At 40.9% G+C, this 26,642-nt stretch overlaps 2 protein-coding genes across 4 annotated transcripts in view; one reads left to right on the forward strand and one right to left on the reverse strand.

Moving 5' to 3' along the window:
- The window catches only part of LOC120609268 (uncharacterized), a 59,345-nt gene extending 52,560 nt beyond the window's left edge, over window positions 1-6,785 (forward strand). Inside the window, exon 14 of the transcript XR_005654714.1 lies at window positions 1,828-6,785. The gene's annotated coding sequence lies outside the window, so the exon portion shown is untranslated. The remainder of the gene's footprint in view (window positions 1-1,827) is intronic.
- The window catches only part of ENTPD1 (ectonucleoside triphosphate diphosphohydrolase 1), an 80,285-nt gene that overhangs the window by 15,600 nt on the left and 38,043 nt on the right, over window positions 1-26,642 (reverse strand). For 2 of the 3 annotated variants that reach the window (XM_039871662.1, XM_039871661.1), the window contains exons 2-6: window positions 15,350-15,477; window positions 4,890-5,007; window positions 3,342-3,492; window positions 1,189-1,348; window positions 277-516 (exon numbers count right to left, since the gene is read on the reverse strand). In XM_039871662.1, coding sequence (XP_039727596.1) covers window positions 277-516; window positions 1,189-1,348; window positions 3,342-3,492; window positions 4,890-5,007; window positions 15,350-15,477 — 797 coding nt within the window. Of the gene's footprint in view, window positions 1-276; window positions 517-1,188; window positions 1,349-3,341; window positions 3,493-4,889; window positions 5,008-15,349; window positions 15,478-19,796; window positions 19,802-26,642 lie in introns of all 3 variants that reach the window. The other variant, XM_039871663.1, reaches the window with a different exon arrangement.

Here is a 26,642-nt window from a genome sequence, read left to right on the forward strand (position 1 = left end):
ATTTTCATTGTCAACCCCACAGGGGTGAGAATTTCCCAAGAAAGGATCTGAGTCGTGTCCTTGGAAATAGTACAATAAACAAACACAGGAGGTGATGTCTGGATGGAACGATTCATAAGGGTCTACCAGATCTACTTAGATATCCTGTCTGAAAAGGTTTGGAAAGTATAGTAGTCCACTTCAGATCAATTACTAAAGGAGAAAGAGAAAACAACAGGATGTGGGGGCTGCCAGCCCAGATGTGGGGAAGGCAGGTCTGGATTCAGTTATACTTGCCCGAATGTCCTTGGCCAATTTCTGCAAGAGCGCTTGATCCTTCCCATAGCACAAGAAGCTCTGTGTGTATACATTGTAGTTCTTGCCATACAGACGGAAGTACAGGGCATTCTGTGGAGACTCAATAGTCTGGTTTTGGGGCACAAAAGTGATTTGCGTAGAGGCTCCCCCAAGGTCTAAAGCTCCATAAGTTTCCTGACTATCGCTTTCATTTGTCATCAGGTTGAACCACCTCGATTTCTGAAAGAGAATGCAGTTATGAGTGGTATAAGTCTCTGGACATCCCCCTTTGCACATTATCTCTTGGACTCGGGGACTTCCTAATGCAAAGGAGCAGGGGCATAATGGTGACACAAAGTTCACTGGAGGTTTCTGCATCTACATCACTTGAACAGCAAGAAAACAGGGTCTTCAAAGACATGGCTCAGACTGCAGCAATATAGAAGCAATATGGTCAGTGTTTATGAATAAGGGGCCAGGAAAATCTCAAGTGCAAATCCTCACTTGTGTGCTTTGTAACCTTGAGCAGAATAATTAACCTTAACTAGGCCTCAATTTGGGGCTCTAAAATGAAAGAATACCTCATATAGTTGCTCTGAAGATTAAATCATGCAGAAAAGTGCTTAGCATAGCACAAGACACATAGTACTAGGCAAATATTAACTATTCTTATTTTTAATGATAGATTTTTCATTTCCACGATGTCCCTCTGAAGTAAATATGTGGCTTCCCTATTCTCCAATAAAAGTTCTCTTAAGAGAATTATACCTCTGGTGACCCTTGCAGATGTGGGGGTAGATTAATTTGTTCATTTGTCCATCATTCACTCTGGATAACAATCTAAGTATTGCCTGAAATAGCAACAGCATTGGCCCCCAGGGAATCACCTCATGGGTACTGTGAGATAATCACCTTAGTGAATTTTCCCAGCAGATAGTTGATAGTAATCCAGCCGTAGGCACCTTCCTCTCTGCCACTGATGACTCTGGCACCCTGGAAGTTAAAGGAGTATTTGCTGAGGCTCTGTGTCACCGCAATCAGGACGTTGTCTGCCAACCCTTCATTTTCTATCCTACACAAAAGGAAGAGCTGAGGTTACCAGTTTAGTTTTAATAACTGCAGCTACCTATTTCAGCCAGTCACTTTTCCCAGGAAGTAAATCATAACTCTCTGGAATAGACAGAGATGGAGATATCCACACATGGCTGTCTGAGGGGCCCGCCTTTTGAGTGAGGCCAGACTCTCTCCAAGTCCAAATCCTCCCAATCCCTGAATAGGTTGGTCTTCCTAAAACACCATTTCTGTCATTGTTCTCTGGCTCTAAATAATTATCGAAGTAATTTTAATTACTGTAGTGGTTATAGCTGGGTTTGTTTGATCACTACGTTAGCCATTGCTAGTGGCTCCTAGCTGGTTACATACCCAGGCTCTGCTTGAGGTTTATAATTAGGGCACTAGTAGAAGTCAGGTGGCAAATGTTCTGGGACAAATACCCAACCTCCATTGGTACCAGGCTGGGGAAAAAAAAAATCTTCCTCTTTTGTGTTTCAGTTCTTGGGTCTGTCTGACTTTGAGGCCTAAAGGAGGAATCTTCCAGAATTGTCGTAATGAAGATGGGATGCAATTGAATCCAAGATGTAAGCTACTCAACACTGGGAGGCCCTGAGTCAGATGATGCTGCCTTTCAACTGGCACCAGACTTTCATAATCTCTCATCCATATGACTTCCTTACCCTACCCACTGGCCCCTCATCCCTAGTCTTCCTCCCCACCAACCCACCTTCTCTACCAGTGTCACCAGTTGTGTAATATCATTGAATGGCTTCCCGTTAACTCCCAGATAAACTCGAAACTCCCTAGCATGGCCTACAAGGCATGTGGTGATCTAGACTCTTCCTTCTCAGACTCCCACACAGAATCTTGGCTCTACCACTTACCTGGTATGTGACCCCGGATGAGTTACTTAACATTCGTAAGCCACAGCTTCCTTATCTGATTAATAATAGTTAATAATACCTGTTAGTTCATAGAGTTATTATGATTAAATTAAAGCACAGTGATAAGAACATAGTAAGGGCTCAACAAATACAAGCCACTATGATGATGATGATGATGATGATGATTTTACTATATGTACTCTATGTTCTATCTGTGCAGAACTACTTATAGTCCTCTAAACATACCCTGGTCTCTCACACATTCCTGCCTTTTCACATCTATCAGAACACAAGCTCCAGCTCCAGGAAGGCAGAACTTTGTCTACTTCACTGTATCCCCAGCACTTAGAACAGTACCTGACACATAACAGGTACCGAATAAGTATAGGTTATGGAATGCATGATGTCTGCTCTGCCTGCGATGCCCTTCCCCACTCTACAATTCATCCTTCATGATTCAGCTCACGTGTCCCGCTCTGGTAAATCTTCCTGACCTTCTCCCATTCTGGACAGAGTTAAGTGTGCTCCTATAGCAGCTCCGAGCTTTCCTCTATTAAAAAAAATTGATCACCCTGTATTGAAATGGATCTCCTTGAGGGCTGAAGTCACGTATTTCCATAACCTGGGACAAAGTAGGCAGTCAGTACATACTGAATGAATGAATGAATGAACAGATGAACACATAATTCACACAGGTACTAAGTGATGACCAATCAAATGTGCTAGTTGTATCTGTTTTGGGACATCTGTGAGTCTCCTCTGGTCTTCCCCCTCCTAGATTTTGAATGGCTAATCTGTAGCCCCAAATCTCACAGTGTATAAGCTCAGTCTTTCTCTCTTTGTGCCTTCACTCCCTTGAATTCCCTATAGGGAGAAGGATGAGAGAGGTTTTTGTTTGTTTGTTTGTTTGTTTGTTTTTTAACATACTTAAACTCCCAAAGTTATACATACTAAGAGTTTGGAAGTTTGAGCCACTTACTGAGATTTTCTTTCTTAGGTGTGGACATTTAAGATATTTATTTAGAATTTGAGGTGTTAGGGAAGTGGGGTACTCCCCCATAACTTCAGAAGCTCCTGTGCTACCAAACCCAACACGCAGCCACTCTTGGTCTCTACGTGCTGCTATACCTGAGCAACCGCATGCCTGCCGTGGCTCCCAGGTAAACAGGTGTCTCTTGATACTGGGACTTTGGAATCACTTCCTTGGCTCTTTCCATGCATGCAGTCAGATAAATGCTTATTTCATGTGTTTTATTAGCATATTGTGAGATTCCAGGACCTAGGAAAAAACGTAGAAGCAGATGACAATATATTTTAAAAGTATAGAACATATCTTGACAATATTAGAGCAAAATACTGGTGTTTTCTGATAAAATTCAGGAAGACAGTTTCTTGATGTGACATACGTTACTTACAGGGTAACTCCCTGAACCAACCTAGCTTTGTTTAGGACTTACTTTCAAACTGTGAGCTGGGTCTGTCTGCTGTTCAATAATTTTGCCACTGGATGGTGCAATTTTCACATTCAATTGCGTAACCTTCCTAACAGGTTCTCTCAGATTTTAATGGGAATTTTATAGCTATTCTACATAGCTACTTTTTGATGTTTCTTCCACAAAGTCATAATTAACAACACTAATTCCTAGAATATCCAAAAGGATAAAGATGACGTTTAAAACAGTAAAATAAGCACCAGGGCAAGTGGCTTTTACTGAAAAGATAGAGACTGCCACTCAACTAGCTATGTGATCATGACCAGTCCCCTAAAATTTCTGAAGCGGAGTTTCTTTGATAGAAGGAACAGGAATCGAATCCATGTCTCCTCAGTGATTTTTTTTTCCACTCCGATCCCCAGCCTCCCTAGTAAAACTTTTTCCAGTTTTAGAGCAAAACTAATTGTTGCTATGGAGAAGATTAGAGCCAAGATTCCTTAAGGTTTTGTTTTGTTTTTGGAAATTAACACAATTTTGATTCATTTTAAGATAAACATCTATACTGCCAAGGCTTTATAGTGAGGATTCGGTTTAAAGATAATTATCCAGATATGTTATCCATATCCTTCACAGATTTTTAAACAGCCTGGTTACGTAACCATAATGAGAAAATCAGCTCTAAGTTATTAGCTAACTGTTTTAATTCAAAACGTCCGGCCTTCAACAAGGGGTGAGGCCCAGCATCTGTGCTTTAACAAACCCTCCAGATGGTTCTGAGGCCAATTCAGATTCTAGAACTACTGGCTAGGACATGGGTTTGAAGTTGGGTAGATCTCCATTTGAATCTCAGTTCTCTCTCTTAACAGCTTAAGCAACCTTAAATAAGTGGCATTATGTCACTCAGTCTCAGTGCTCTCTTTTTTTAAAAACGGGAATAATAATACATATCTCAAAAGGAGATTGTCAAGATGACATAACATATTTTTTAGTACTTAGGTAGGTACAAGGCACGCAGCAGTGTCCTGTTAACGGGAGTGCAATTACTTGATTATTTCTAAGTTTGGTTATGCTTCGAGGGCTCGATTATGAAGGGCTGATTTCAATATAATTTTTAAAGATAAAAGAACAAGAGCAGCTCCATTATGGTTTTCATTTGACTTGCTTTTTTGTATGTTTTCCACTTGCCATATACTCTCATGTTCTCATGTCCCACCGTCCTCCCTTTCCTTTTTCTTCATCTTACCTTTTACCTTGCACTCTTCTAACTGGTTCACCACCCCTGTGTCATTCTCCTTTTCTCCTGGCCACTTATAGATGTACAAAGTCGTGTGAGAAGAGCCTGCATCCAGCACAATCCCATACTGTGGGCAAAACAAACCAATAACTTATCAGCATTACGTGGTTCTTCTCCATATATGGCTTGCAACAGAAAAAAAAAAAAAAAAGGCGAGAAGTTTTCAAACCATGAGGAGAAAGCATTTTAATTCGAGAGGGACACAGGAGGCAGGGGTCGGAGGTGGAGTTGCCCTGATCACAAGACCTATTCGAACACCGACTGCTCCAGCGCAGTGGCTCTCAACGCCGGTTGCGTAGCAGAAATAGCCAGGCCTCAGCCAGGGTGGGGCCCGAGCATCAGTATCATTTAGAAGCTTCTCAGACAATTCTAATGTGCAGCCAAGATTCAGAACCACATGCTGACATGGTTGAGACAATAGAAAGCCATTAAATTAGTAGTTCCCAAACTTGTATGCACATCGAAATCATTAGAATCACCTGGAGAGCTTCAAAGACTACTGATGCCTGTTTCATCCTCCAGATGTGCAACTTAATTGGTCGAGGATGTGGTCCGGGCTTTGGAAGAGAGACATGGAAAATACTAAACTTGCTTGCTTTTTTATTACAAATATAACTATTAATTGTATTCGATATATTTTAAGAGATATGTGCTTTAACTTGACGTTGAGGGGACTCTTAAGAGTAGGGGGAGATGAAAGGAAGAATAAAGGAAGAAAGAATATTGGAGGAGGAGGGAAAAAGCATGAGTAAGAACTAGATGGTCAGAGGAGAACAGGAGAAGAACAAAGTCCACACCTCACATTTCATGAGTATATTAAATGTACCAGGCAGGTGTTTTATGAGGCGTTTTATGAGAATTATCTGACTTAACCCTCAGAACAGTGCTGTAAATTAGGTACTATTTTTATCCCCTCTGCAAAGGTGAGAAACTGAAGTACAAAGAGGTGACATAATTAACTCAAGAGACACAGCTAATAGGTGACAGAGCTTGGATCTGAATTAGAGTCAGACCCATGACCTTATGCTCCTTATACAGAGAAAAATAGGAGCAAGGGCTCCTACTTTTAATAAAAGATAACACAGCAATGTATGTAGAGCTTAGGTACACATCCCAGTGAATTTTTGCTCATGCGCATATCCATACAAACCACCACCGAAGTCAAGATACAGAACATTTCCTAGTCCCTAGAAGGCTCAGTCAGTTTCCCACATGGATATCCGCTGGCTTGACGTCTATCACCATGGATGAGTTTTGCCTGTTTTTGAACTGCAATAAATAGACTGATGTAGAGTGCCTCCTTTATGCCTTAACTTCTTTCAGCCTACGCTATGTCTCTAAGATGAATTCAAATTCTGTGTATCAGTAGTTTGTCCTTTTTCATTTCTGTAGAGTAATTATATGCATATACTATATTTTTATCTGCTCTACTGTTGATGGACGTTTGGATTGTTTCCAATTTGAGACTATCGGAAATACAGCTGCCAGAACATTCTTGTACATTTCATTGTGTGGACAATGAGCTCTCATTTTTGGGGTGTGTTTATCCAAGGGTAGACTGACAAATGCCCATTTCAATCAATTAATATTCAGTTTTGGTTACATCCCTAGGTATCATCAAGAAAAAAAAAAATGCCATGATTGAATAACAGGGTCTGTCATGGGATTGTGAGGGGCATGTGTACTTTTTATTTATCATCCCTACACTAGAGAGAAATAAACAGGGAAGCAAAAGAAGAGAAACAGAGGAAGCACTTCCAAAGTGTGAGCCCGCCTCTCTCATCACACTTTGCTGCTCATTGGAGCTGTGGACCTCCAGGTGTGGTCTGCCATTGATAATGCTTAGTTCAGCAGTTGTTTTAACCATCCCCTCATGTTATCTAAGAACCTGAGACCATCTAGCAAAAAAAAAAAAAAAAAAAAAAAGGAGACAAGAATGATTCAAGAGATCTCCCTGGACCACTGGGAATAGCTAAAAGTAGAGTCTATCGAGGTGTTGCGTTTTCTCTCTTTCACCACAGACCCAGGAGGATTACTGTGCCCTGAGGATCCTTGACCTCCACTATGTTCTCTGCCTTCTTACAGACAGCAGGGATTCCCCATGATAATTAGCATTATGCCCTTATAAAGAAAGGGCTTGTGTAGTACTTGCTTTGGGCACAGCAGGAAAGCAGGCTGAACAGACTCCTCTGCAGCTAGACTTGCAGTGAGAGGAAACCAAGAATTGGCTTAGGCGGTGACCACTGTTGACTGACAGGATCCTGACTGAGGTCTGAGGCCTTTGGATCCATGAGAAATCTCCTGGGGTAGAGAAAGAGGCTCAGGGTTTACGCCAGACAAAATTCTGTTGTTCTCTAGCAGGGCCCCTGAATTCTTCCCACCAGAAAATGTTCCAACCACAGCAGCGTATGATAAAATTTAGCAAGGCAGTAACAGCAAGCAGCCTTTATCTGGAACCATTTAGTCTGACTTTGTTGACATGAAAATCATTCTTCCAGTAAAACAAAGGAACCAGCCTTGCTTCTATCATGCTGTTTCTGCAAGGCCTTACACAGTGAGGTGGTTGAGAAATGATAGCTTTTACTACATTTCGTTTGGCAAGTGTGTGAGAAGAGGGTGATAGAGAGCCCTTTAGCACAGGCATTGAGGATATTTGCCTTGTGTATACAGCAGACTTTTGGAATGCTAGCTAACCTGCTGAATTGCGCCAACTGTTTTTATTTTCTAAAATGGTTTGCAGAATAAAAACAAAAACAAAAACAAAAACTGACCTTGCTTGCTGCTTGAGGAACAGATAAATCTCGATTGTCTGAAAATTTTCAGTTCGAGCATTTTAGGAGTTTGCCTCTCATTGTTACGAAACTGTCATCATAGTCATTCATTTTTCATAGCTGGCCCATTTTAGAGCTAGAAGTTCATTTCAACTAATCTTGTTTTTATGGGATGAGAAACCGTGTCCAGAACTATTCAAGGACTCGCCTAATAGGAGTGGCTAATTACGGCCTTAGCAGATCCGTCGAGAGCCCGGGGAGCCACCACCTTTTGCTCTCTGTCACCACACCAGCATTTTCCAAACCATGTTCCAGCAAGCACTAATCCTGCAAGGATCTGAGCAAATAACCCTTCCCAGAAGTTTGGGGAATGCTGTGTGCTGTCTCCCCTTCCTGATCTCATGAACCTGCGAGGCAGGGAATGCTTCAGGGAAGTCTGACAGTAGAGAAACCCACTGAACCTTGTTTGAGCCAGCATGTCCTAGACTCAGTGACAACAGAATTGTTTTAAATTCTACCTTACAGAAGTGCTTTGCCTTGCCATGCTGTCGCCCTTACCCAGTGTTTCTCGGTAGCTCATATTTAAAACATTTCTAAGAGCTCCCATGAGTATGCCCTGTACATTAAAGAAGAATCAAAACTTTGTGTGGTGGAGAACTGACATTTCCTTAATATTATTATTTCAATATTACTTTCTACTTTAAGAGTACATAAAGTTTATTAAATAGCATCTAGAAAATGAAAGGAAAAGACAAAAGGACATTTAAGATGCCACCAGCTAGACATCACTGTTATTTTTATTTATTTCCTTCTAGGCTTTTTAAAATGTGTGGTGACTTTTATACAGCTGTAATCTTACTCTGCAGACAACTCTGTCCTAAGCTAGTTTTTGATCAGGCACATAATTTTAACGATCATAACTGATCTTCACGAGACATGCTGAGTGAACAGAAGCAGTGGTCTAGAATGAAGTGTTGAAATGACTTTGCTTGGTTCATGCACTGTAGGGGCCTTGGTCAGGACCTAGACATGTGGGTGGCAACAGATCCTGAGCTCACAGGGACAGAGGCCATGTGGAGGCCCAGCAGACCTCTCCTTGGGATGGAAATGACTTTACCTGTGCAAATGTCATAGGCCCAGGCTTCTGGGTAAGTCTCCCTAGATGTGGAAAGAAAGAGAAAACTGGAGCATCAGTTGACCTACTTCTATTCCTGGCTCTGCAGAAGTGGGATGTTTAACCCTCTCCACTGCGTCTGCTCATTCTGAAAATGCCCACTTTCACAATGGCCTGCTCGCAGTTCCTCATGGGCCATGCAGCTTCCCTTCCAGGGCCTTTGCCCAGAAAGCCCTTTACCTGAACTCCCAGACTTCTCTGACCTTCTTAGATAAGATTCTACGCTCCTAATCCATGTCTCAGAGTGCCTGCAGTTTTCCTGTAAAGACAGAATTTGCCGCAATGTGTAATTACATATTTATGTGGCTATTTGATTGTTTGCATTTCCTATTGGACTGAAAGCTGTGTTAGGGTAGGCCTGTTTTGCTTACCAAGGCATACGCAGCATTCACCATGGTATATTCGATATGTTAGGCACAAAGAAGGAATTCAACACAAAATTGTTGAATCAAATGAATGAATGAGGGTGCTTAGAACTATATGACTCTTAAACTTCTTCCAGTCCCAAAAAGATATTAATATTCACAGCCTAATATACAGTGGTGCTATTGGGCTTGAGGTCTGTCACCACCACCACTACCTCACCCCTCCCTGCCCCGGAAAAACCCATAAGCCAGGTAACACAGACAACAGTGTGATAATTAACTTCTCTTGGTCCCTTCAGAGACATTGGTTCTTCAGAATCTTTCTTAAAAGTTCCTGTAGCTTTAACGGTTACTTCAGCAACCTCATCAATCTGTCTCAGTGAGTCTTTTTGAATAAACAAAGCTTATCCTTTTGAATGTGACTCGAGTACTCTATAAACAAATCAGGTCTCCATTAGCTACAGCGATGCTGGCAGGGCCTATAAACCATTAGAGACCATTTTCTTCCTTTCTTTTTTCTTTAATTGGAGTTGCTAGACCTTCAAAACAAACCACAATTTTGTTTCTTTTTATTTTCTTTAATTGTAGTAAAATACGCAGAGCATAAAATTTACCATTTTAAGTGTATTTAGTACATTCATATTGTTGTGAAACTATCACCATCATCTATCTCCAGGTGCTGTTTTTTAAACAAAATGTTAAAATCCAGTGGGGCAAAAATAATATAGCTATTTTCCAGTAGAGCTTGAAAATTGGAGCAAATGCTTCCAAAATTTCCATAAAAAGATAAAATCACAAATGCTTATCTAAGAATAGTACTTTAGTTCTTGGTGAAACAAGCAGGTGCATGGGGACTGGCCACTACTCTTTTAGCAGCAGTTGGAAATTCTGGGAGCACCAGTTCCGTGACCATCACACACTAACAGTTAAGGGTCTTGCCTAACACTCATCTCCCTCGAAGCAGTGTTGATAGCTGGTCTCTACTGATGGCTTCTGATATGGTGGGCACTCTGATAAGTGAGTCACTGGTACCATTCCATTTATCCTCACAACCATCCACAAAGTAGGTACTGTCTTCACTTTACACACAAAGAAACTGAGGTATAAAGAGAGGAATTTACTCGCCCAAAATCTCATCGCTAGAAAGTAGCAGATCTAGGATAAAAATAAAAGCCATCTGGTCCCTGAGCCCCCACTCCATAGAAGTGAGCACCTTTCAATGAAGGCGTGTGGTTTGGTATTGGGTCAGTATGGAACCTTTTGAGAGAACCCTATGGGGCTCTGTGTGTGCCAGAATATGGAATATTCATGCTGCAAGGAATATCTGACAACTCTCTGTGATGAGCACGCAATTAAGGAAGTGGTGAACCAAGCAGACCTCAAAGCTACCTCCCCACCCACATTCACCAGAACAAAGGCACTTTCTCAAGGGACACTTTGATACAGCACTTTTTATACAGATTCTTCATTAAGGTCTATGTTTTTTAAAGTGGTCATTGCATATCTACAGGGCAATGTGGTTCCCGGGGCAATGTGGTATGAGAATGCCCCAGGATGCCATTAAAAGTGTTGATTCCCAGGCTCTGCGACCTGGAGGTTGAAACTGAGTAGGCTCTGGGGATGAAAATGGGGAACCAGGACCTTTAAGGGATCTGAGACAGGGGCCTGCCTCCTACACTGACAAACCCTGCTATCGGCTTGGTCTTCACATGCTCTTTACATCCAAGGAGGGAGCTGTTTTGCCTGTTCTAGATGCTCACTCTATTCACTGAGTCAGCAAACCTCTAAGGGGCAACCAATCACCCAAATCAGAGGCTGTGCTGGTTGTAATATAACATTTATTTTGTGATTATTTGATTAATTATTATCTCTTCCACTAGACTATAAGTTCCATGTGGGTATGGACTTTGCCAGTCTTGTTCACTGCCTAAAATAGAGTAGATGGTCAATGACCATTTGTTAAATGAATGAATTGAGTGAATGAATAATAAAATATATGCAAAGACAAAAGAAACCAGTCCCTGTCTTCAATATGCTTACAACCTAGGTAGTTGGGCAGTAAACACATCAGTACAATAAAGAGTTCTTGTGTTTTGCCAGATGAGCCCCAGGCATGAGGCCACCATCTCCCCAGCAAAGCCGAACCCAAACTGGCTCAAGTAAGAAGATGACAAGACGAGATCATCAGGATTGGAGAGCTGACCTGAGCAGGGCTAGAAAAGGGCAAGTCAGATGGGAAGAAGAAGAGAAAAAACAAGAGGCACTCTGTCACCATGCAGACAGGCGGCAAAGGTGGTAACACATGAATTATCAATCACTGAGTGTCCACAGTGGGCCAGGACACCTGCTTTGTACTTCACATTTACATTTACTTTATCTCACTTAATAAGTAATCTGTGAGATATCAATTATCAGCTCCATCTCACAACTGGAGAAACCGAGACTCAAAGAGGTTAAGTCCTGTGACTATAAGAGCAGAGCTGGGGTTCAAACCCAGGCAGTGTGAGTCCATGGCCAGCATTGTGTCACACTCTGAGCAGGCAGAATACTTTTATCTGCAAGTGGACAGGAATGAAGGATCCAAGGAAGTGAGTAGAGAGACAGCTGGAAGACTTCCACGTATGAAGTTTCTCCAGAAGAGGCTTTGACTGCCACCCTCTTTAAGCAGAAGCATACAGAGTTTGTTCTCAACATTGCTGTCCCAAGATGCTCCATCTTGATCTTAAATGTCCTCTAAGGAATCTGATCACTAAAGGCTGGTCAGCCTAGGTGTCTCTCACATTATCACCTCACTCCAGACAGTGCCTTAATTTCAGCCTCACCTGTCTTCTCCAGACCATGGCAGAAGCACCCTAAATAGTCTCTCTTCCTCCTCTAATCTGCTCTCTGGCCAAGAGGAATCTTGGGAACTCAAATCTGGGCACCTCCCCTGCTGTTTGAAACCTTCAGAGCAGTGGTTTGCAATCATGACTGCTCATTAGAATCACCTGGGAAGCTTTTAAAACACACGCTCATGCCTGGCTTCACTCCCAAAGATTCTGATTTAATTGACCTGGGGCAAGGCCCAGACATGAGTACTTTTTAAAAGTTGCCTCAGTGCTCGTAATGTGGATTCAACATTGAGCACTACTGCAGTTTAATAGATGATATGCCCACTCCCGAGCCAGGCATACTGAGTCAAACTTGAGTCTCCTCTGCCACCATTCCTTTCTGCCCCCCTATTCAATATTCTAGCCATACTAGACTGCTGGTGATTCCACAGGGATTGCTTGCTATTTTAAGCTGCTCTTCTTCAACACATGGTATGGCCTTTGTCTGAAAGGCATCCTACCTCACTTTCTGGCAAACTCCTTAGTGTTCTTTATCCATTGGCCCCAAGGTCATCTCCTCCATGATATCTTCATGTGACTAGGTGCAATTGGCGGCTCCTTTCTCTGGGCTTCCATAGTACTGTGTACCTATCTCTGAATTGACATGTCTCTATTTTATTGAAACTATCTGTACAAATGACTCTTTCTCCCACAAAAAAAAGCAATAGATGCAATGATGCTTTAGATACCTCTGCGGTCACTTCACATCTTCTTGGCCAACTTTTTGACTCCAGCTCCAGCCATGCCTTCTCATCTCTCTATTTCTGCCCAAGGTCTTCTCTCCTGCTGCCTAATAAGTAACCTGTGGTACCCACATACATGTGCAAACCCAGAAGTACCAGTGAGTTGACATCCAATGGGGCAACCCTTAACCAACAGGGAGAAGAACCAGGGAATAAATCCCCAGGGCAGATAATTCTGAAATGCTTTCTCCACAGCTTTTCAGAGGGTCCTGGTGGGATCAAGCCTCAGGTGCCCAATGTGGTAATCTGCTTATAACACTCTCTTGGGGTGGCTTTCCCTCTTGCCCTGTTTCCTTGGGATCACTTCCCAATATAAACATTCTGCATTCAATTCCTATTATTAGGATGTGTTGTTTGGAAAAACTAAAACAAATGGAAAGAACATTAATCTTTGAGTCAGAAAACTGCATTCAGATCCTAGCCCCACTTCCACCTTGGGCAAGAGAACTCCAAAGGCCCTCATTTTGTCATGTATAAAATGAGAATAATCTTTCATTCTTCACAGCACTGTGTATGGAAATGATTCATAAACTGCAAAGCACTATAAAAAAAAAAAACAATGTTATCACTATGCTTTAGAAGGAATTTCTTTACTAGTCAACCTCTAATGTGACAGAATTCTTCCGGTCCTTGCCCTGTTCTTTTCTTACTTTTTACCCGCTTCCTATGATCTCATCCATTTCTAAGGCTTCAATACATCAGTGAAGTCTAGGCTTGTGCTGTCCAGTAAGGTAGTCACTAACCATATGTGGCTACTGAGCACCTGACATGTGACTAGTCTAAATTGAGGTGTGCTTTAAGTGAAAAATCATACTGGAATTTAAGATAGTATGAAAAAAGGAAGTCAGACATCCCATTAATTCTTTATTTTGATGAAACGTTGAAATAATAATATTTGGATGTATCGGATTACATAAAATATATTACTAAAATTAATTTCACCTCTTCTACTTTTTAAAAAATGTGGCTCCTAGAAAAATTAAAATGTGGCTTGCAATATTTCTGTTGAGCAATGTGAGGTCCAGATCTGCATATCCAACTGCTTCTTTGACATTTCCCCTTGAATGTTCAATACCTCAAAAATGAAATCTTACCATTTGTGACAACATGGATGGACCTAGAGAGTATTATGCTAAGTGAAATAAGTCGGATACCCTATGATATCACTTATATGTGGAATCTGAAAAACAAAATAAATGAACAAACAAAACAGAAATAGACTCATGGATACAGAGAACAAACTGATGGTTGCCAGATTGGAGGGATGTTGGGGGGGCTGGGTGAAAATGATGAAGGGATTAAGTAGTACAAATTGGTAGTTACAAAATAGTCACAGGGATGTGAAGTACAGCATAAGGAATAGTCGATATTATTGTAATAACTGTGTAGTGCGAGGTGGGTACTAGATTAATTGGGGGGATCACTTTGTAAATTATACAAATGTCTAACCACTAGACTGTCCACCCGAAAGTAATATAAAATAATATTGAGTGTCAACTGTAATTTAAAAATAAAAAATTAAATTAAATGGAAAAAAAAAAAGATGACAACTGCGAATGAGAGGAGGTCATCCATGACAAGTATTCAGTGGGAACACAGAGCTCAAGTCTGTCATGAATTTTGCTTCCTAGGCAGTCCCCTTCTCCGATGATGCAATAATGAACATGTAAAAAGGTCAAATCAAGAAGGCAATCATGTATATTTGGAACTGGTAAACAAATAGCAGAACTGAGATGTCATGAGGCTTCGACTGAGTGAAGTTTTGCCAAGAGAGCTGACATCGCTCGACATTAAAAGGCAAGAGACCACTGACAATGAAATAGTATCAGCCTTCCGTGCTGACAATGGGGCTGCTGTGCGCAGCCCCAGTGAGCTGAACTTGTGTGGCAAACAGATGCCAACATAACATCTAGGCCTCCTCTACACAACAAATGATTTGAGTGGGTGGCAAAAAGTTTCAGCAGCCTGGCATATGTACGCATTAGTATTTCCGGGCTGTGTTCTTTAATATTTTGGAGATGAGAAACGAGTCTTCTCCACAATCTTTAATTTCCAAAGTGCTTTATACAGAGCTTTCCAATAAATTTTATAATTTTGGCGATAGTGATAATAATGGAGTAAGAAGAACAAAGAGTACAGTGTTGTGACACATGCACAGTGAAACGAGTAAGTAGAAATAGCACTAGAGAGTAGAATATCAATCAGCACAGTATAACACAGATCTGGATGTGGTGAATAAAGTCTCTGTTTCTATTATTTATTGAATTAATTTGCTGAACAATCATGAGGACTATTATCTTGCACCATTAACTGACTCAAGGCATTCCCTCTTCCAGAATGAGCATCCATTTCCATTTTACTCTTCTAGCCCAATAGATATTGACTTTCTCCTGGGCTGCCAGAACCTCAACTCCTCCTGTATGCTCTGATCTACCATAACCTCCCTTTCCACCCACCCGCCCCCCGCCACACACACACAGAGTTACCTTAATATTTTCCGGCAATGGTTTGTTCTGGGTCAGCCCCACAGCTATCAAAGCAATCACAGCTATTATAGAGGAGAAGCCAAGGATGATCAGTATATTTTTGGAACAAAATCTCCTGAGTTTGGAATCTAAAACCAAAAGCAGAAGACAAAATATCAATAAGAAATCAATAAATATTTTCTTCCCCTTTCTGTATGGTCTAGTGCTAGCTATCTTTTAAAGATAAAAGTTAATTTTTACCCATGAGGCACTTGCAAAGTAATCAGGAAATAATTCAAGAACAAAAGGATTTCTTCTTGTGATAAAAGCCAAGACTGAGTTAATGGCTGTCATAAGGAAAATGGGCAGAATTAGATCAGTGATCAGAAATGAAGTGAGAGGGAAGAACCCCAAATTGGTAGTTTCTTTTAATAGGTCATGTAGGTGTAAGAAGGTACAAGTAATAAATAACAAAAATCAAGGACAGCCCTCTTCATTTTTTTTTTTGAAATCTACCACAAAATATTTAAGATGTCAAAAAGTATTCAGAATATATCATACAACATCAAAGGCCTACAACTCCCTGACACTTCCTGGCTCGACACACCTTTTGCAATTCAACCGCACTTACATGATAATTGGTAACAGTGTAAAGGCTGTGGGATTTTGAATATTTCATCATTCACATTATCTAAACTATTCTGTTCATAGTTTCACCTTATTGTGTTACATAAAAAAGCTCCAGGAGAATTACATAAAAAACAAAAGTTACTTTGATGAGAATAAACAGAGCATATAGTGCAGGTGAACAGGAAATGGAATGGTTGCCCCATTGCCTGACTCACACTCCTCTTCTCCCAACTTCCCAAACGTTTTTTATTATGCTTTGGGGAAGAAGGATAGGATAAAGTGATAAAGACACATGTGGGAATGAGATGGGTTCTCCAGAATAGATTTCACTTCTCTAAGGACAGGGCATGGGATTAAAACAGCTGACTGTGGAGCCTGAGCCGCCTCTTCCTGGCCCCTTCCTGGTCAGCAGCAGCAGCTGTACACGGAAGTGGGAGCTCCTCCTCATGCTCTTGAGCAGAAGCTCGGAATTCAACCAAAGGACTGTAACTCACAGGTCTCCAGTCCACTTCAACCTCTAGACTCTTGAACCAGTCTTTATCCATCAGCTCAAACAGTATAACACTTAGGGGAAAAAGTTTTAGCGACACCATTATCTACTGCTTCCAAACAGGAACAACAGATGAAGTATACAGCGCTTCTCACCTTCTCCATTCCCAAAAGAACCTCAGTTTTGTTCAAATGCCTGCCACTCCTCCAAGCAGCCACATACCTCATGGGAAAAGGACACAACGCCCTATTCGGCAACAGGCCTGATTATTCTACACAGTCTCATTCCCTCACTAGTGATCGGTTCAACAAAGGGTATGTACCACAAACTGGCTCATGAGACCCTGGAGGAAGTCTGCTGAAGCAAGTCTAGGAAAAGAAAGGAAGTATTTCTCTTCTCTGTCAGACATTGTTCTGCCTGGATGGGATGACGTCAAATGATGGCAGAGCAGAGATGGAGAGAATTCGAGTCCTTGATGGCATTTTGAGCTGCTAAAACAACGAAGCCTGATCCAGTGCTCCCATAAAACTTATGCTTTGACCCAATTAGAGTCAGGATTTTAATACCTTGAAGTGAAAACATCCTGATACAACTGGTATAGCAGAAATGTCTTCTTTGATGCCAGAGCTCTGGAATCCGGAAAAGAGCTTCCTACATACTACCTACCTCTGTTCTCAAAGTTGTGATGTTGACAAACACAGCTCATAACAAGCACATGCTTTGGATGAACAATTACAATACCCAAGGGCAGCACACAGCAGCAGTATTTCTAATACAATGAAATTTTGAATGTTTTACTCTCTCCAGCTGTTCGAAAAGTTCTACCTATTTAGTTCTTTTGTTTTCATAAGCGTGACAATTTTGCTGTCTCATTTTCCTCCCACATCTATCCAGGCACTAATCTTAGCATCCAATGAAAAAGACCAACAAGGTCACTGCTCTTGGAGTTTACATTCTAGTTGGGGAGAGAAATAAACCAGGAAAGTAGTACATAAATAAGTGACTTCACGTCTTGGTAAGTGCTAAGGAGAAATTAAAACCAAGAAATGTTATAGAGTGACCTGTAGCAGAGGAAGGATGAGGGGATCCAATTAAGGGTCTGGAAAGCCTCTCTGAGAAGGTGACATTTGAGCTGAGACCTGGATGATGAGAAAACTCTAGCTATGAGAAGGAGTAAGAACATTCCAGGAAAAGGGAACAGCAACTGCAGATGCCCTGAGGTAGAATATAGCTGAGTGTAACTGTTTCTTCCTTTTCCTAATGAAAATATTTACTAATTCATTATTATGCTTGGACAGTTGAAAGTATACTTTTCTACATTTGCCCAGCTTTTGCAATGGTATCCAAATTATTAGAATATATTCAAGCCTTTCATCATACTCTTCTTATTAAAGAAATTATAAGAATTTAGATCAGAGAGAAAGTTTAGGAATTTTTCATATACAATTTTCAAAAGTTTATTAGCAAAAATATAATGGCTGTTTGTTTTCTTGTAACCAACTAGATTATCCAGAGAGGAATAATTAAAATACTATGCTTTCAATGTTCATAGCAGCATTAGGCACAGTGGCCAGGACACGGAAGCAACCGAAGTGTCCTACAATAGATGACTGGATAAAGAAGCTGGGTACATATATACAATGGAATATTACTCAGCCATAAGAAGAGATGAAATACTGCCATTTGCGACAACATGGATGGACCTCGAGATAATTATGCTAAGCAAAATAAACCAGACAGAAAAAGTTGAAAATCACATGATATCACTTATATGTGGGACATAAACCTAAAAGCAACAAAGGAACAGGACAAGCAAACAGAGACTCATGGACATGGACTGTAGACTAGTGGTTACCGAAGGGCAGGGGGTGGTGGAGGAGGGGAGAGGTAGACGGTAAAGGGGGAGGGAGAGGGTGAAGTGGGTAAAGGGGATCAAATATACGGTAGCTGAAGGAAACGACTCTGGGTGGTAAACACACAATAGAATATACAGATGTCAAATTATAATGTACACCTGAAAATTATATAATTGTATTAACCAATGTTACCCCAATAAACTTAATTTTTCAAAAGTTAAAAAAAAATACTATGCTTTTATGGACTATGACAGGTAGTTTTTAAAAAGCCCTTATCACATGTAGGAAGCCAGACTCTTCTTAAGAAGTGATACTAGACATGGGAGTCCAAGTGGACTTATCCAGGACGTGCTCATAAAAAGGGAACCAATGAAATACTGGCTCCTCTCCTTGGGCCCCCAGAGCTCTTTCAGATGCCATGACTGCTACAGTTAAGTTCTATTATGGAAAATTTACAATGACTATCTTTCCCCCAAAAGCCCTTCATTCTCCTTGCATATCACAGGAATGTGGTTTCTATCATACAATGTAAAACAATTTCAAGAAATATTTTTACCAAAAATATCTAATGGCAAAGTGCTGTGTTTTCCTTTGAATTGTCTCACTATATGGAGAATTCAGGACTACTGTTTCCTTCCCTTTTTTTTCCTTTTCACATGAAAAGCGAAAAGGCTATTCTGTTTAAAGTGAGAGAGCCAGGTAAAGACTTCAGCTCTTCATCTGATAGAGAAACAAAACTGAAAGAAACTCAAGCTTTGAGAAAACAAGACTGATTTCAAGGCAATTAGCTATGTCAGAGGCAAAAAAAAAATTTTTTTTAAGATTCTTTTTGATTCTTACAGACACAGCCATCATGACACCCTATTAAAGTGAAGTTAGCATCTTATATAAATATCAAAATTATTTAATTTTATCCTTAGTCAGAATTCTGCTATGCAGAGAAATCCCAGCATCTCAGCTTCATGATACCAAATATCTTTAAAAATTTTACTCCATTAATAAAAATATCTAGGATGTTGGCAGATGTGGTGGTTTTCAGACAAAAACATAAGTTTTGCTCTGCAGATCCAGTGTGACTCACTAGGATTCAAATCCTTTCCAATCTCTGATGGGTCACATCTGGACTAAGCTTGGCTTGTCACATACAGAACAAAACAGCAAACATGGACAAAGCACTGGCGAATGAACAGTGGAGTGCTGTGGTCCTTCCTGTGTTTACACAGCCCAGTGATAGAACAATCACTGAAGCTTAATGGACTGGTCTTAATCTGGTTGTGCCACGACTGGGGTTCGCAAAGTCTCCCTGCCATCTCTTTTCCTCTTCATCAGGAAGTTCTTGGTGACGCATATCTAAATTGTTCTCACACTCAGGTCCTTTCTCTGTTGCTTCAGGTCCAGATGCCTCAGACCCCTCCTTCTTCTATGATGATATCTGCCCCCCTGTTCCAGTCACCCTGCCTCTTCTACAACAGCCCTTTCTGGTATCTTTCACCCTTTCTAATTCCCTTCTCTAGCAGAATCTATCTTTCATGTGGCTATAGAAATCCTCCATAATTGACACTCCCAGAGCTCTTTCTGATCAGGAATCTAAGGTAGCTTCCTGCGGCCAGATGAAAGCCACTCTGGTCTACCTGGACCTTGCAGCCCTTCAGAAATTTAAGCCTTTCCTGTCTCACCATTCCAACAAGCAGATCTTGAGTCCAAGATCATAATGCCTGACACTGTGATCACTAGAATAAATTCCCTTTTTCCTACCTTGTTCCTGGGGAATTTCTGAGAGTTCCTCCACTTGGAATTACATTCCCCTCTTTCTCCATCAAGCCTTTTTCCTTATCTCCTCAAAAATCAAGCACAAGAGGAGGCTACGCTTCAAAGCTCAATTGTTCCAATAGTCCCATTTCAGTTTGGGGGTACTATATTTTTTGTTGGAGAGGTGCTGTGCTTCGTTCATTCTTTAAATTAGTCATTCAACAATTATTTATCGAATGTATTATATTATGCATTAGACCTGTCCTAGGCTCTGAGCTACAGCAGTGAACAAAACCATCCTCATGGTGCTATATTCTAGTTGGTAGGAAAAGACAATGAACGAAATAAATAACATTTATAGCATGTTACATAATTATAAGTGCTAAGGAGGGGAAAAAAGGAAAAGTGAAGAAGGATAAGGTGATTAGGAAAGGCCTTTCTGAGATGGTGGTATTGAGTAAGAGTCAAGGGAATAAAGAGAAAGCATGCATATTTCTAGGGCAAGAGCATTTAAGGTAACCAGAACTGCATATGCAAAGGCCCTGAGTTGGGACAGTACCTGGCCAGGAGGCCAGTGTGACTGGAAGAGTGATGAGGGAGAGAGTAGTGAAAGATTGGCAGGGTGGCAACTGGGTCACCTTGCAGGTTCCAGTGAGAGCTTGCCCTCACTCTAAGTGATCTGACTTATTTCTAGTCATCTGTATAGTCTATGCACACAGCACTAGAGAAGCAAACGAGGAACCATCAGGGCCTTTGAAGTCCCTGGACAGGGAGGTTATGCCTTTTAGACAGCACACCCCTACCTCTTGTGATGAGGTACTGAAGCTACCCCAATGTGGTCAGGTCATAAGACACCCACACAGCCAAGTCTGGAGACAGCCTAACTCTGTTGAAGTGGAGCTTGTGCCAAGACCAGGGCTAAGAAGATGTATTAAGGAGGAGTAAATACCATTGCATGGAAGGTCTTCATACCTCCTGGTAGGTCATGACTAGAGAAACGTGACTGAGAGGATATCATCATGAGGGGTTGCCAAGCCAACAGTCACCAGAATCTATCAGCAGAAAGCCAAACTTTTCAGGCTTCTGAGGAGTGGCTCACGCAAAAGCAGAGTCCAGACAAGCTCGCCTTTGCTCAGTCTCTCTAAGCCTCCATTTCCTCATGTGCAAAATGGGAATCATAATAGTACCTACTTCATAGGGTTGCTAAGTAAGATTCAATGATTTAACAATACATAACAGCCTACACATAGCCCTTACTGTAAAGTGCTCTTAGCCAGAAGTCCAGAATCAAGGTGTCAACAAGGCCAAAGGCTGTGGGGAAGATTCCTTTCTTGCCTCTTCCGGCTTCTGGTGGCTCCTGGAGTTCCTTGTCTTATGGCTGCTTCACTTCAACCTCTGCCTCTATCTGAAAATGGCCTTTTCTCTCTCCTTTGACGTATCAGGACACCAGTCATTGGATTTAGGGCCCACCTTAAATCCAGAATGATCTCAGCTCAAGATCCTTAATTGCATTCACAAAGACCCTACTTTTAAATAAGGTCACAATTATAGGTACTATTATCTGATGATGATTATTGTCACTTTACAGATGAGGAAACTGAGTCACAGAGAGAATAAATAAATTGCCCAAAGTTACACCGATGTAAATATTGGAACCAAGAATTAAACACAGGCATTCTGGGTCCACAGGCTAGGCTTTTAGCCACCATCCTACCCTATACCATATGACTGAGGTTTAGTACAGTGCCTGGCACATGGTACTAGTGCTGTCTGTGGAAGCCAATCCTGTCATTCAGAAATGAAAAGTGACTGACTTTGATGGTTTGGCTGAAGGGATTGTCTGGACTGTTGTCACTGATGACATCAGACAGTGTTGTACCTTTTAAAATACAGTCTTTAGTCCCTAATAGTCAGAAGCTCCCAGCCAAGTGGCAGAGGTTGAGATTGTGATTCTTGGGGAGGTTAATGAACTTGCTCAAAGTCATAACTCTTGTGAACTGCAGAGTAAGGATTTGACCCAAGTGTCTCAGCTCCACTCCACTGCCACAACCATGGCCCTGCATTAGAGACGTGTAGAAATCACTCAGCTTCGTTCTTTCTCAGTTTGCCCCATACAAAAGAACTCACCCAAAGTTCTATTCAAATGGAAAGATCTTATTCTATTTCACACCCCCCCCTCCACATTTTCACAATTAATAAATCCAGAGTCAAGTTTGAGGACAAAGCAGTTTAATTTGGTGGGGTTTTTCTTGCCTGTTTTGAAGTCAGGGAAGTCATTTCAATATCAATAATTACACAAATGCTAAAAATGAATGTCAACACCTCAGTGATGACCAGTTGGTGAGAGGGAAAAAGGCAAAGGAAAAGGAGGGAAAACAGGATGGACACAGGCAAGACAGGGAATAAGAGGGAAAGAGAGAGGTGTATGTGGGGGTGGGGGGGATGAAAGAGAGGTAGAGACACAAGTAATTGCATAAATAACTGCATGTCCTATTCCACTGATCTCTTGAACCACAGACTTCAGAAGAAGTTATTTGCTTTTATTTATGGTCTTTTATTTCCACTTTTTGAAATGGTAATTAGCTGGTTATGCTCAGAGTTTACAGCTCTAAAGTGAATAGAGGAGTGCATTTATCTTAAACTAGTCTGGCTGATCCTCAGTGGATGCCTCAGAATCTCAGCTTTGGGTAGGAAGAGCCCATCTAGTGACTCCCAGGCAGTAGGAATAGAGGTGGAGGTGCAGAACAAGCTCTTCCTGCAAATCAGATTCTGCCAATCCAACACTCTCCACCCCACAGTACTTCTTGCTGTGGGCTGTGCTCTTCTCAGATTAGCAGCAAGTAACTGACTTTGCACTTGGTGTGTCTGATTCTAAAAATGTTAATAACTGCAAAAAAACAAATGCCAACAGGGGTTCTGTATGTGGGAAATAGGGGAGCCAAAGAGAGTCCCCTTGCCTCACTTGCCTCCTTGCTTCCTCCCACCATACCATATACCTCCTCACCCACACCCCTCTGGCCTCTCCTGAGTTCTTTTGCTCATGGATAGCATGGAGCACAATAGGTCTTTGTGGTCATTGTGAAATTTCATATTCAAGTATAGAGCTGGCAAGGAGGTTATTTCCGTCAAAGTGATATCACTGAGACTGCAGACAGGAATTCCCTGTGTCCCAGCCCACATAGTGTAACAATCTCATGTATTGATGGTCTCTGCAATAAGCACATCGCTTCCACTAAATGAACCTTCCTCCACATCTGAAATTGAAGAATTGTGCCCTGGGGATTCTATACTTTCTCAAAGTAGCTGCATTTCTCAACAAGCCTTGGGTTTTTGTAGCCAATGAGAAAACCTGAGAAAATCTGTACTGGCCATATATCATTAGTGTGGGGTCATTTGGGAGGGTTGGGGAGGTGTGTGAACTGACTCACCCAGGATGCCTAGCCTTACAGTCCCCTGCCTTCTATACCTTACATTCATACTTTCTCTCTACCTCCTTATTTTTATACTCATGAGGTAAAAAAGTCAGAAGCAACATGGAAATATTTCTGCAGCAAAATATGCCATATACAAAATACAAAATGACAAACTGGAGAAAATGTTTGCAACAACCATGAAATAGTTGGTTTCCTTAATATAGAGAGTCATTAAAAATCACTAAGGAAGTGATTAACCTACCTAATAGAAAAATGGGCAAAGAATATGAATGTGAATATATATATTAAAAAAATATATATATTCAACATATTGTATCCTAAATATCCTTAATTAAATAAATGCAAATTAAAAATAATGAGATACGGTTTTAGCACTTATCAGAATATCAAAATTTTAAAGTTTCATAAATATATATTACGTACTTATTAGAATGGCCAAAATAAAAATACTGACAATACCAAAGGTTGACAGGGGTACAGAGCAAAAAGAACTCTTGTACATTTCTGCTGGAAATGAAAAACGGCACAGACACTTTTGAAAGAGTATGGCAGTTTCTTATGAAGTTAAACATATAGTTACCCTATGACCAAGCAGTCCCACTCTTCGGTATTTATGCAAGAAGAGTAAAGACATATGTCTATACAAAAACTTGCACCTAAATATTTCTAACAGCTTTATCCATCACCAGAAATTCAAGAAAAACCCAAATGCCCATCAACTAATGAATGTGCCAAAATTGTGATACCACCATACAATGGAATTCTACTCAGCAATGAAAGGGGAATAAACTACTGATAAATGCAGCATGATGAATCTCAAAAGCATTATACTAAGTGAAAGAAGCCAGACTCAAAAGGCTGTATACTGTACGATTTCATTTACATAATATTCTAGAAAAGGCAAAACAAAGGACAAAAAATTAGATCAGTAACCAAAAGTTCAGAGAACTGACTACAAAGGACCATAAGGGAGCTTTCTGAGATGGTGGAACTACTCTATATCTTGATTGTGGTGGTGGTGAGATGACTATATATACGTATTAAAATTTATTAAAATTCATATAACTGTATACCTGAAAAGGATGAATTCAACAAATAAACTGTATATCAACAAGGATGTGGGGAAACAGGCACTTCTTACGTGTTGGTGGAAGTAAAAATTCATACTGCTTCTTTGGTGAGGGTAGCAACTTTGCAGTATTTACCAAAGAGCAAAGTACAAATATCCTTTGACCAAAGAATTCTACTTCTAGGAGTTTCATCTGCTGATAATACTTACGAATGTACAAAAAGATGCATGTATAGGGATATTCAATGTAGCATTATTTGTAATAGCAAGACTAAAAATGACTAAAGATCCATTAATTGAGGTCTGGATATATGAATTCTAGTACAGCTATACATAATACTATGTAGGCAGGGAAAAGATTGAAATTCATGAATGTTGATGCAAACTGTCTTTGAAACATTTTATATGTGAAAAGCAAGAAATGGAACAATGCGTGCAGTATATTCCCACTGAGTTAAGGCATAGACATCTCTGGAAAGTTATAGATTTACCAGGACTCACAGGACTCAGCATATAGTCTTACTCATGGCTAAGATTCATTACAGTGAAAGCATATAAAGCATAATCAACAAAGAGAAAAAAAAAAGTATGAGACAAAGTCTCGGGGAAACCAGGAGCAAGCTTCCAAGGGTCTTTTCCCAGTAGAGACCATAGAACACAACTAATTCCCTCAGTGGTGAGTTGTGACAACATGTGTGAAATGCTGTCTGTCAGAGAAGCTCAACAGAAAACCAGTTTCTAGTGCTTTCACTGGGCCAGTCACATAGGCACCTTTCATCCAGCATGCACCAACATTCCAGACTCACAGAAGGAAAGCAGGTGCCCAGCACAAACCACGCCTACCTGCACAAGCAGTCCAGGCACAGCGAGCCAACCCCATCAGTTCTTAGAATGGTGAGAACCCTCCTGAAATCCAAGCTCCCAGACACTAGCCACCAGCCAAACTTGCAAGCAGGTCCCCTCAATGATAGCAGTCTCAGGCCTGCATGTTAATTCTCTTCTGCTCCGAGCAAGTCTTAAAAAATTTTTCATGTGACCTTACTACCTCTCTCCTTCTTTCCCCATTCCTTCCTTCTTTTTCTTCTTGCCTTCCCCTACCTTCCTTCCTTCCTTAATTCTGAGCAATTTAAAATTCTTAATTGAAATTCCTGAAAACCCAAAGGTTTTGAATTGAAGAGGGTTTTCGGTTTTAAGTGGCAAAGATGACAGGAACCTGAAAGTAGTGTGTTGGTGGTTTGACACTGACTTTGCTGATTCCCTGCCCAATCTACCACCTTACCAGCAACTCACCAACCTGATTAGTCTAAGTAGCCATCTCTGGGACCCCACTCATTCATTCTTTCCAGACTGATGTCATCTCTTTTCTATACTTTGGAGCGGAATCATCAGTTCTCACTTGACCAGGCTTTGGGTAGATGCAAAGCTTTATTTTGAGGGAAATTTGATTTTTCCTCTGAGGCACCTCTGCTGTTATACGTCAATACAAGAGAGAACAGCTCTCTGGATAAGATATGATCAAGTTTCTAATTGCCTATGGTAACGTTGTCACAGACCATCTGGTATCTAAGCAGCTGGCTCTCCTCTTCGACCATCAACACTGAGTGTCTGTACTTTAGACACTTAAATGAAAACTCAATCTTCAATTGATTAATATTTAGTTCCTGTCAAGGGTGTGACAGATGCAACTGATATTTTGGAGGGACAACCTAAGAGTCCCCGGATTTTTTTTTTAAAGCATATTTTCTGTATTCATTTAGTGAGGTGGAAGGCTGGAGTGGTTAGAGAACGGTCCCTGGACCTTGAATAAAGGAGTGTCCTCCTACAACAAAACTAGTAATAGATGAAAGCAGCTCCTGCCAAAACTGCCCACACTTTAAAAAAGTATGTTTAGCCTTTTGACTTTGAGTATTTCCTCAAATCCAGGATACAACTAAGAAAGTGGTATCCTACTCAATTTTGTACCTTGAATGAAGAGTTGTGAATATGGTGAGGTGGGGTCATCTGCATGGAGTAAAAAGCAGCTAAAAGACTTGGTCAGCATTGCATGTGTCTAGCAAGGTCTGGGGAGAGAAGGTGCCTTGGCCAT

Source organism: Pteropus medius, unplaced genomic scaffold, assembly GCF_902729225.1.
Source record: "Pteropus medius unplaced genomic scaffold, Ma_sr-lr_union100, whole genome shotgun sequence".
NCBI lineage: Eukaryota > Metazoa > Chordata > Mammalia > Chiroptera > Pteropodidae > Pteropus > Pteropus medius.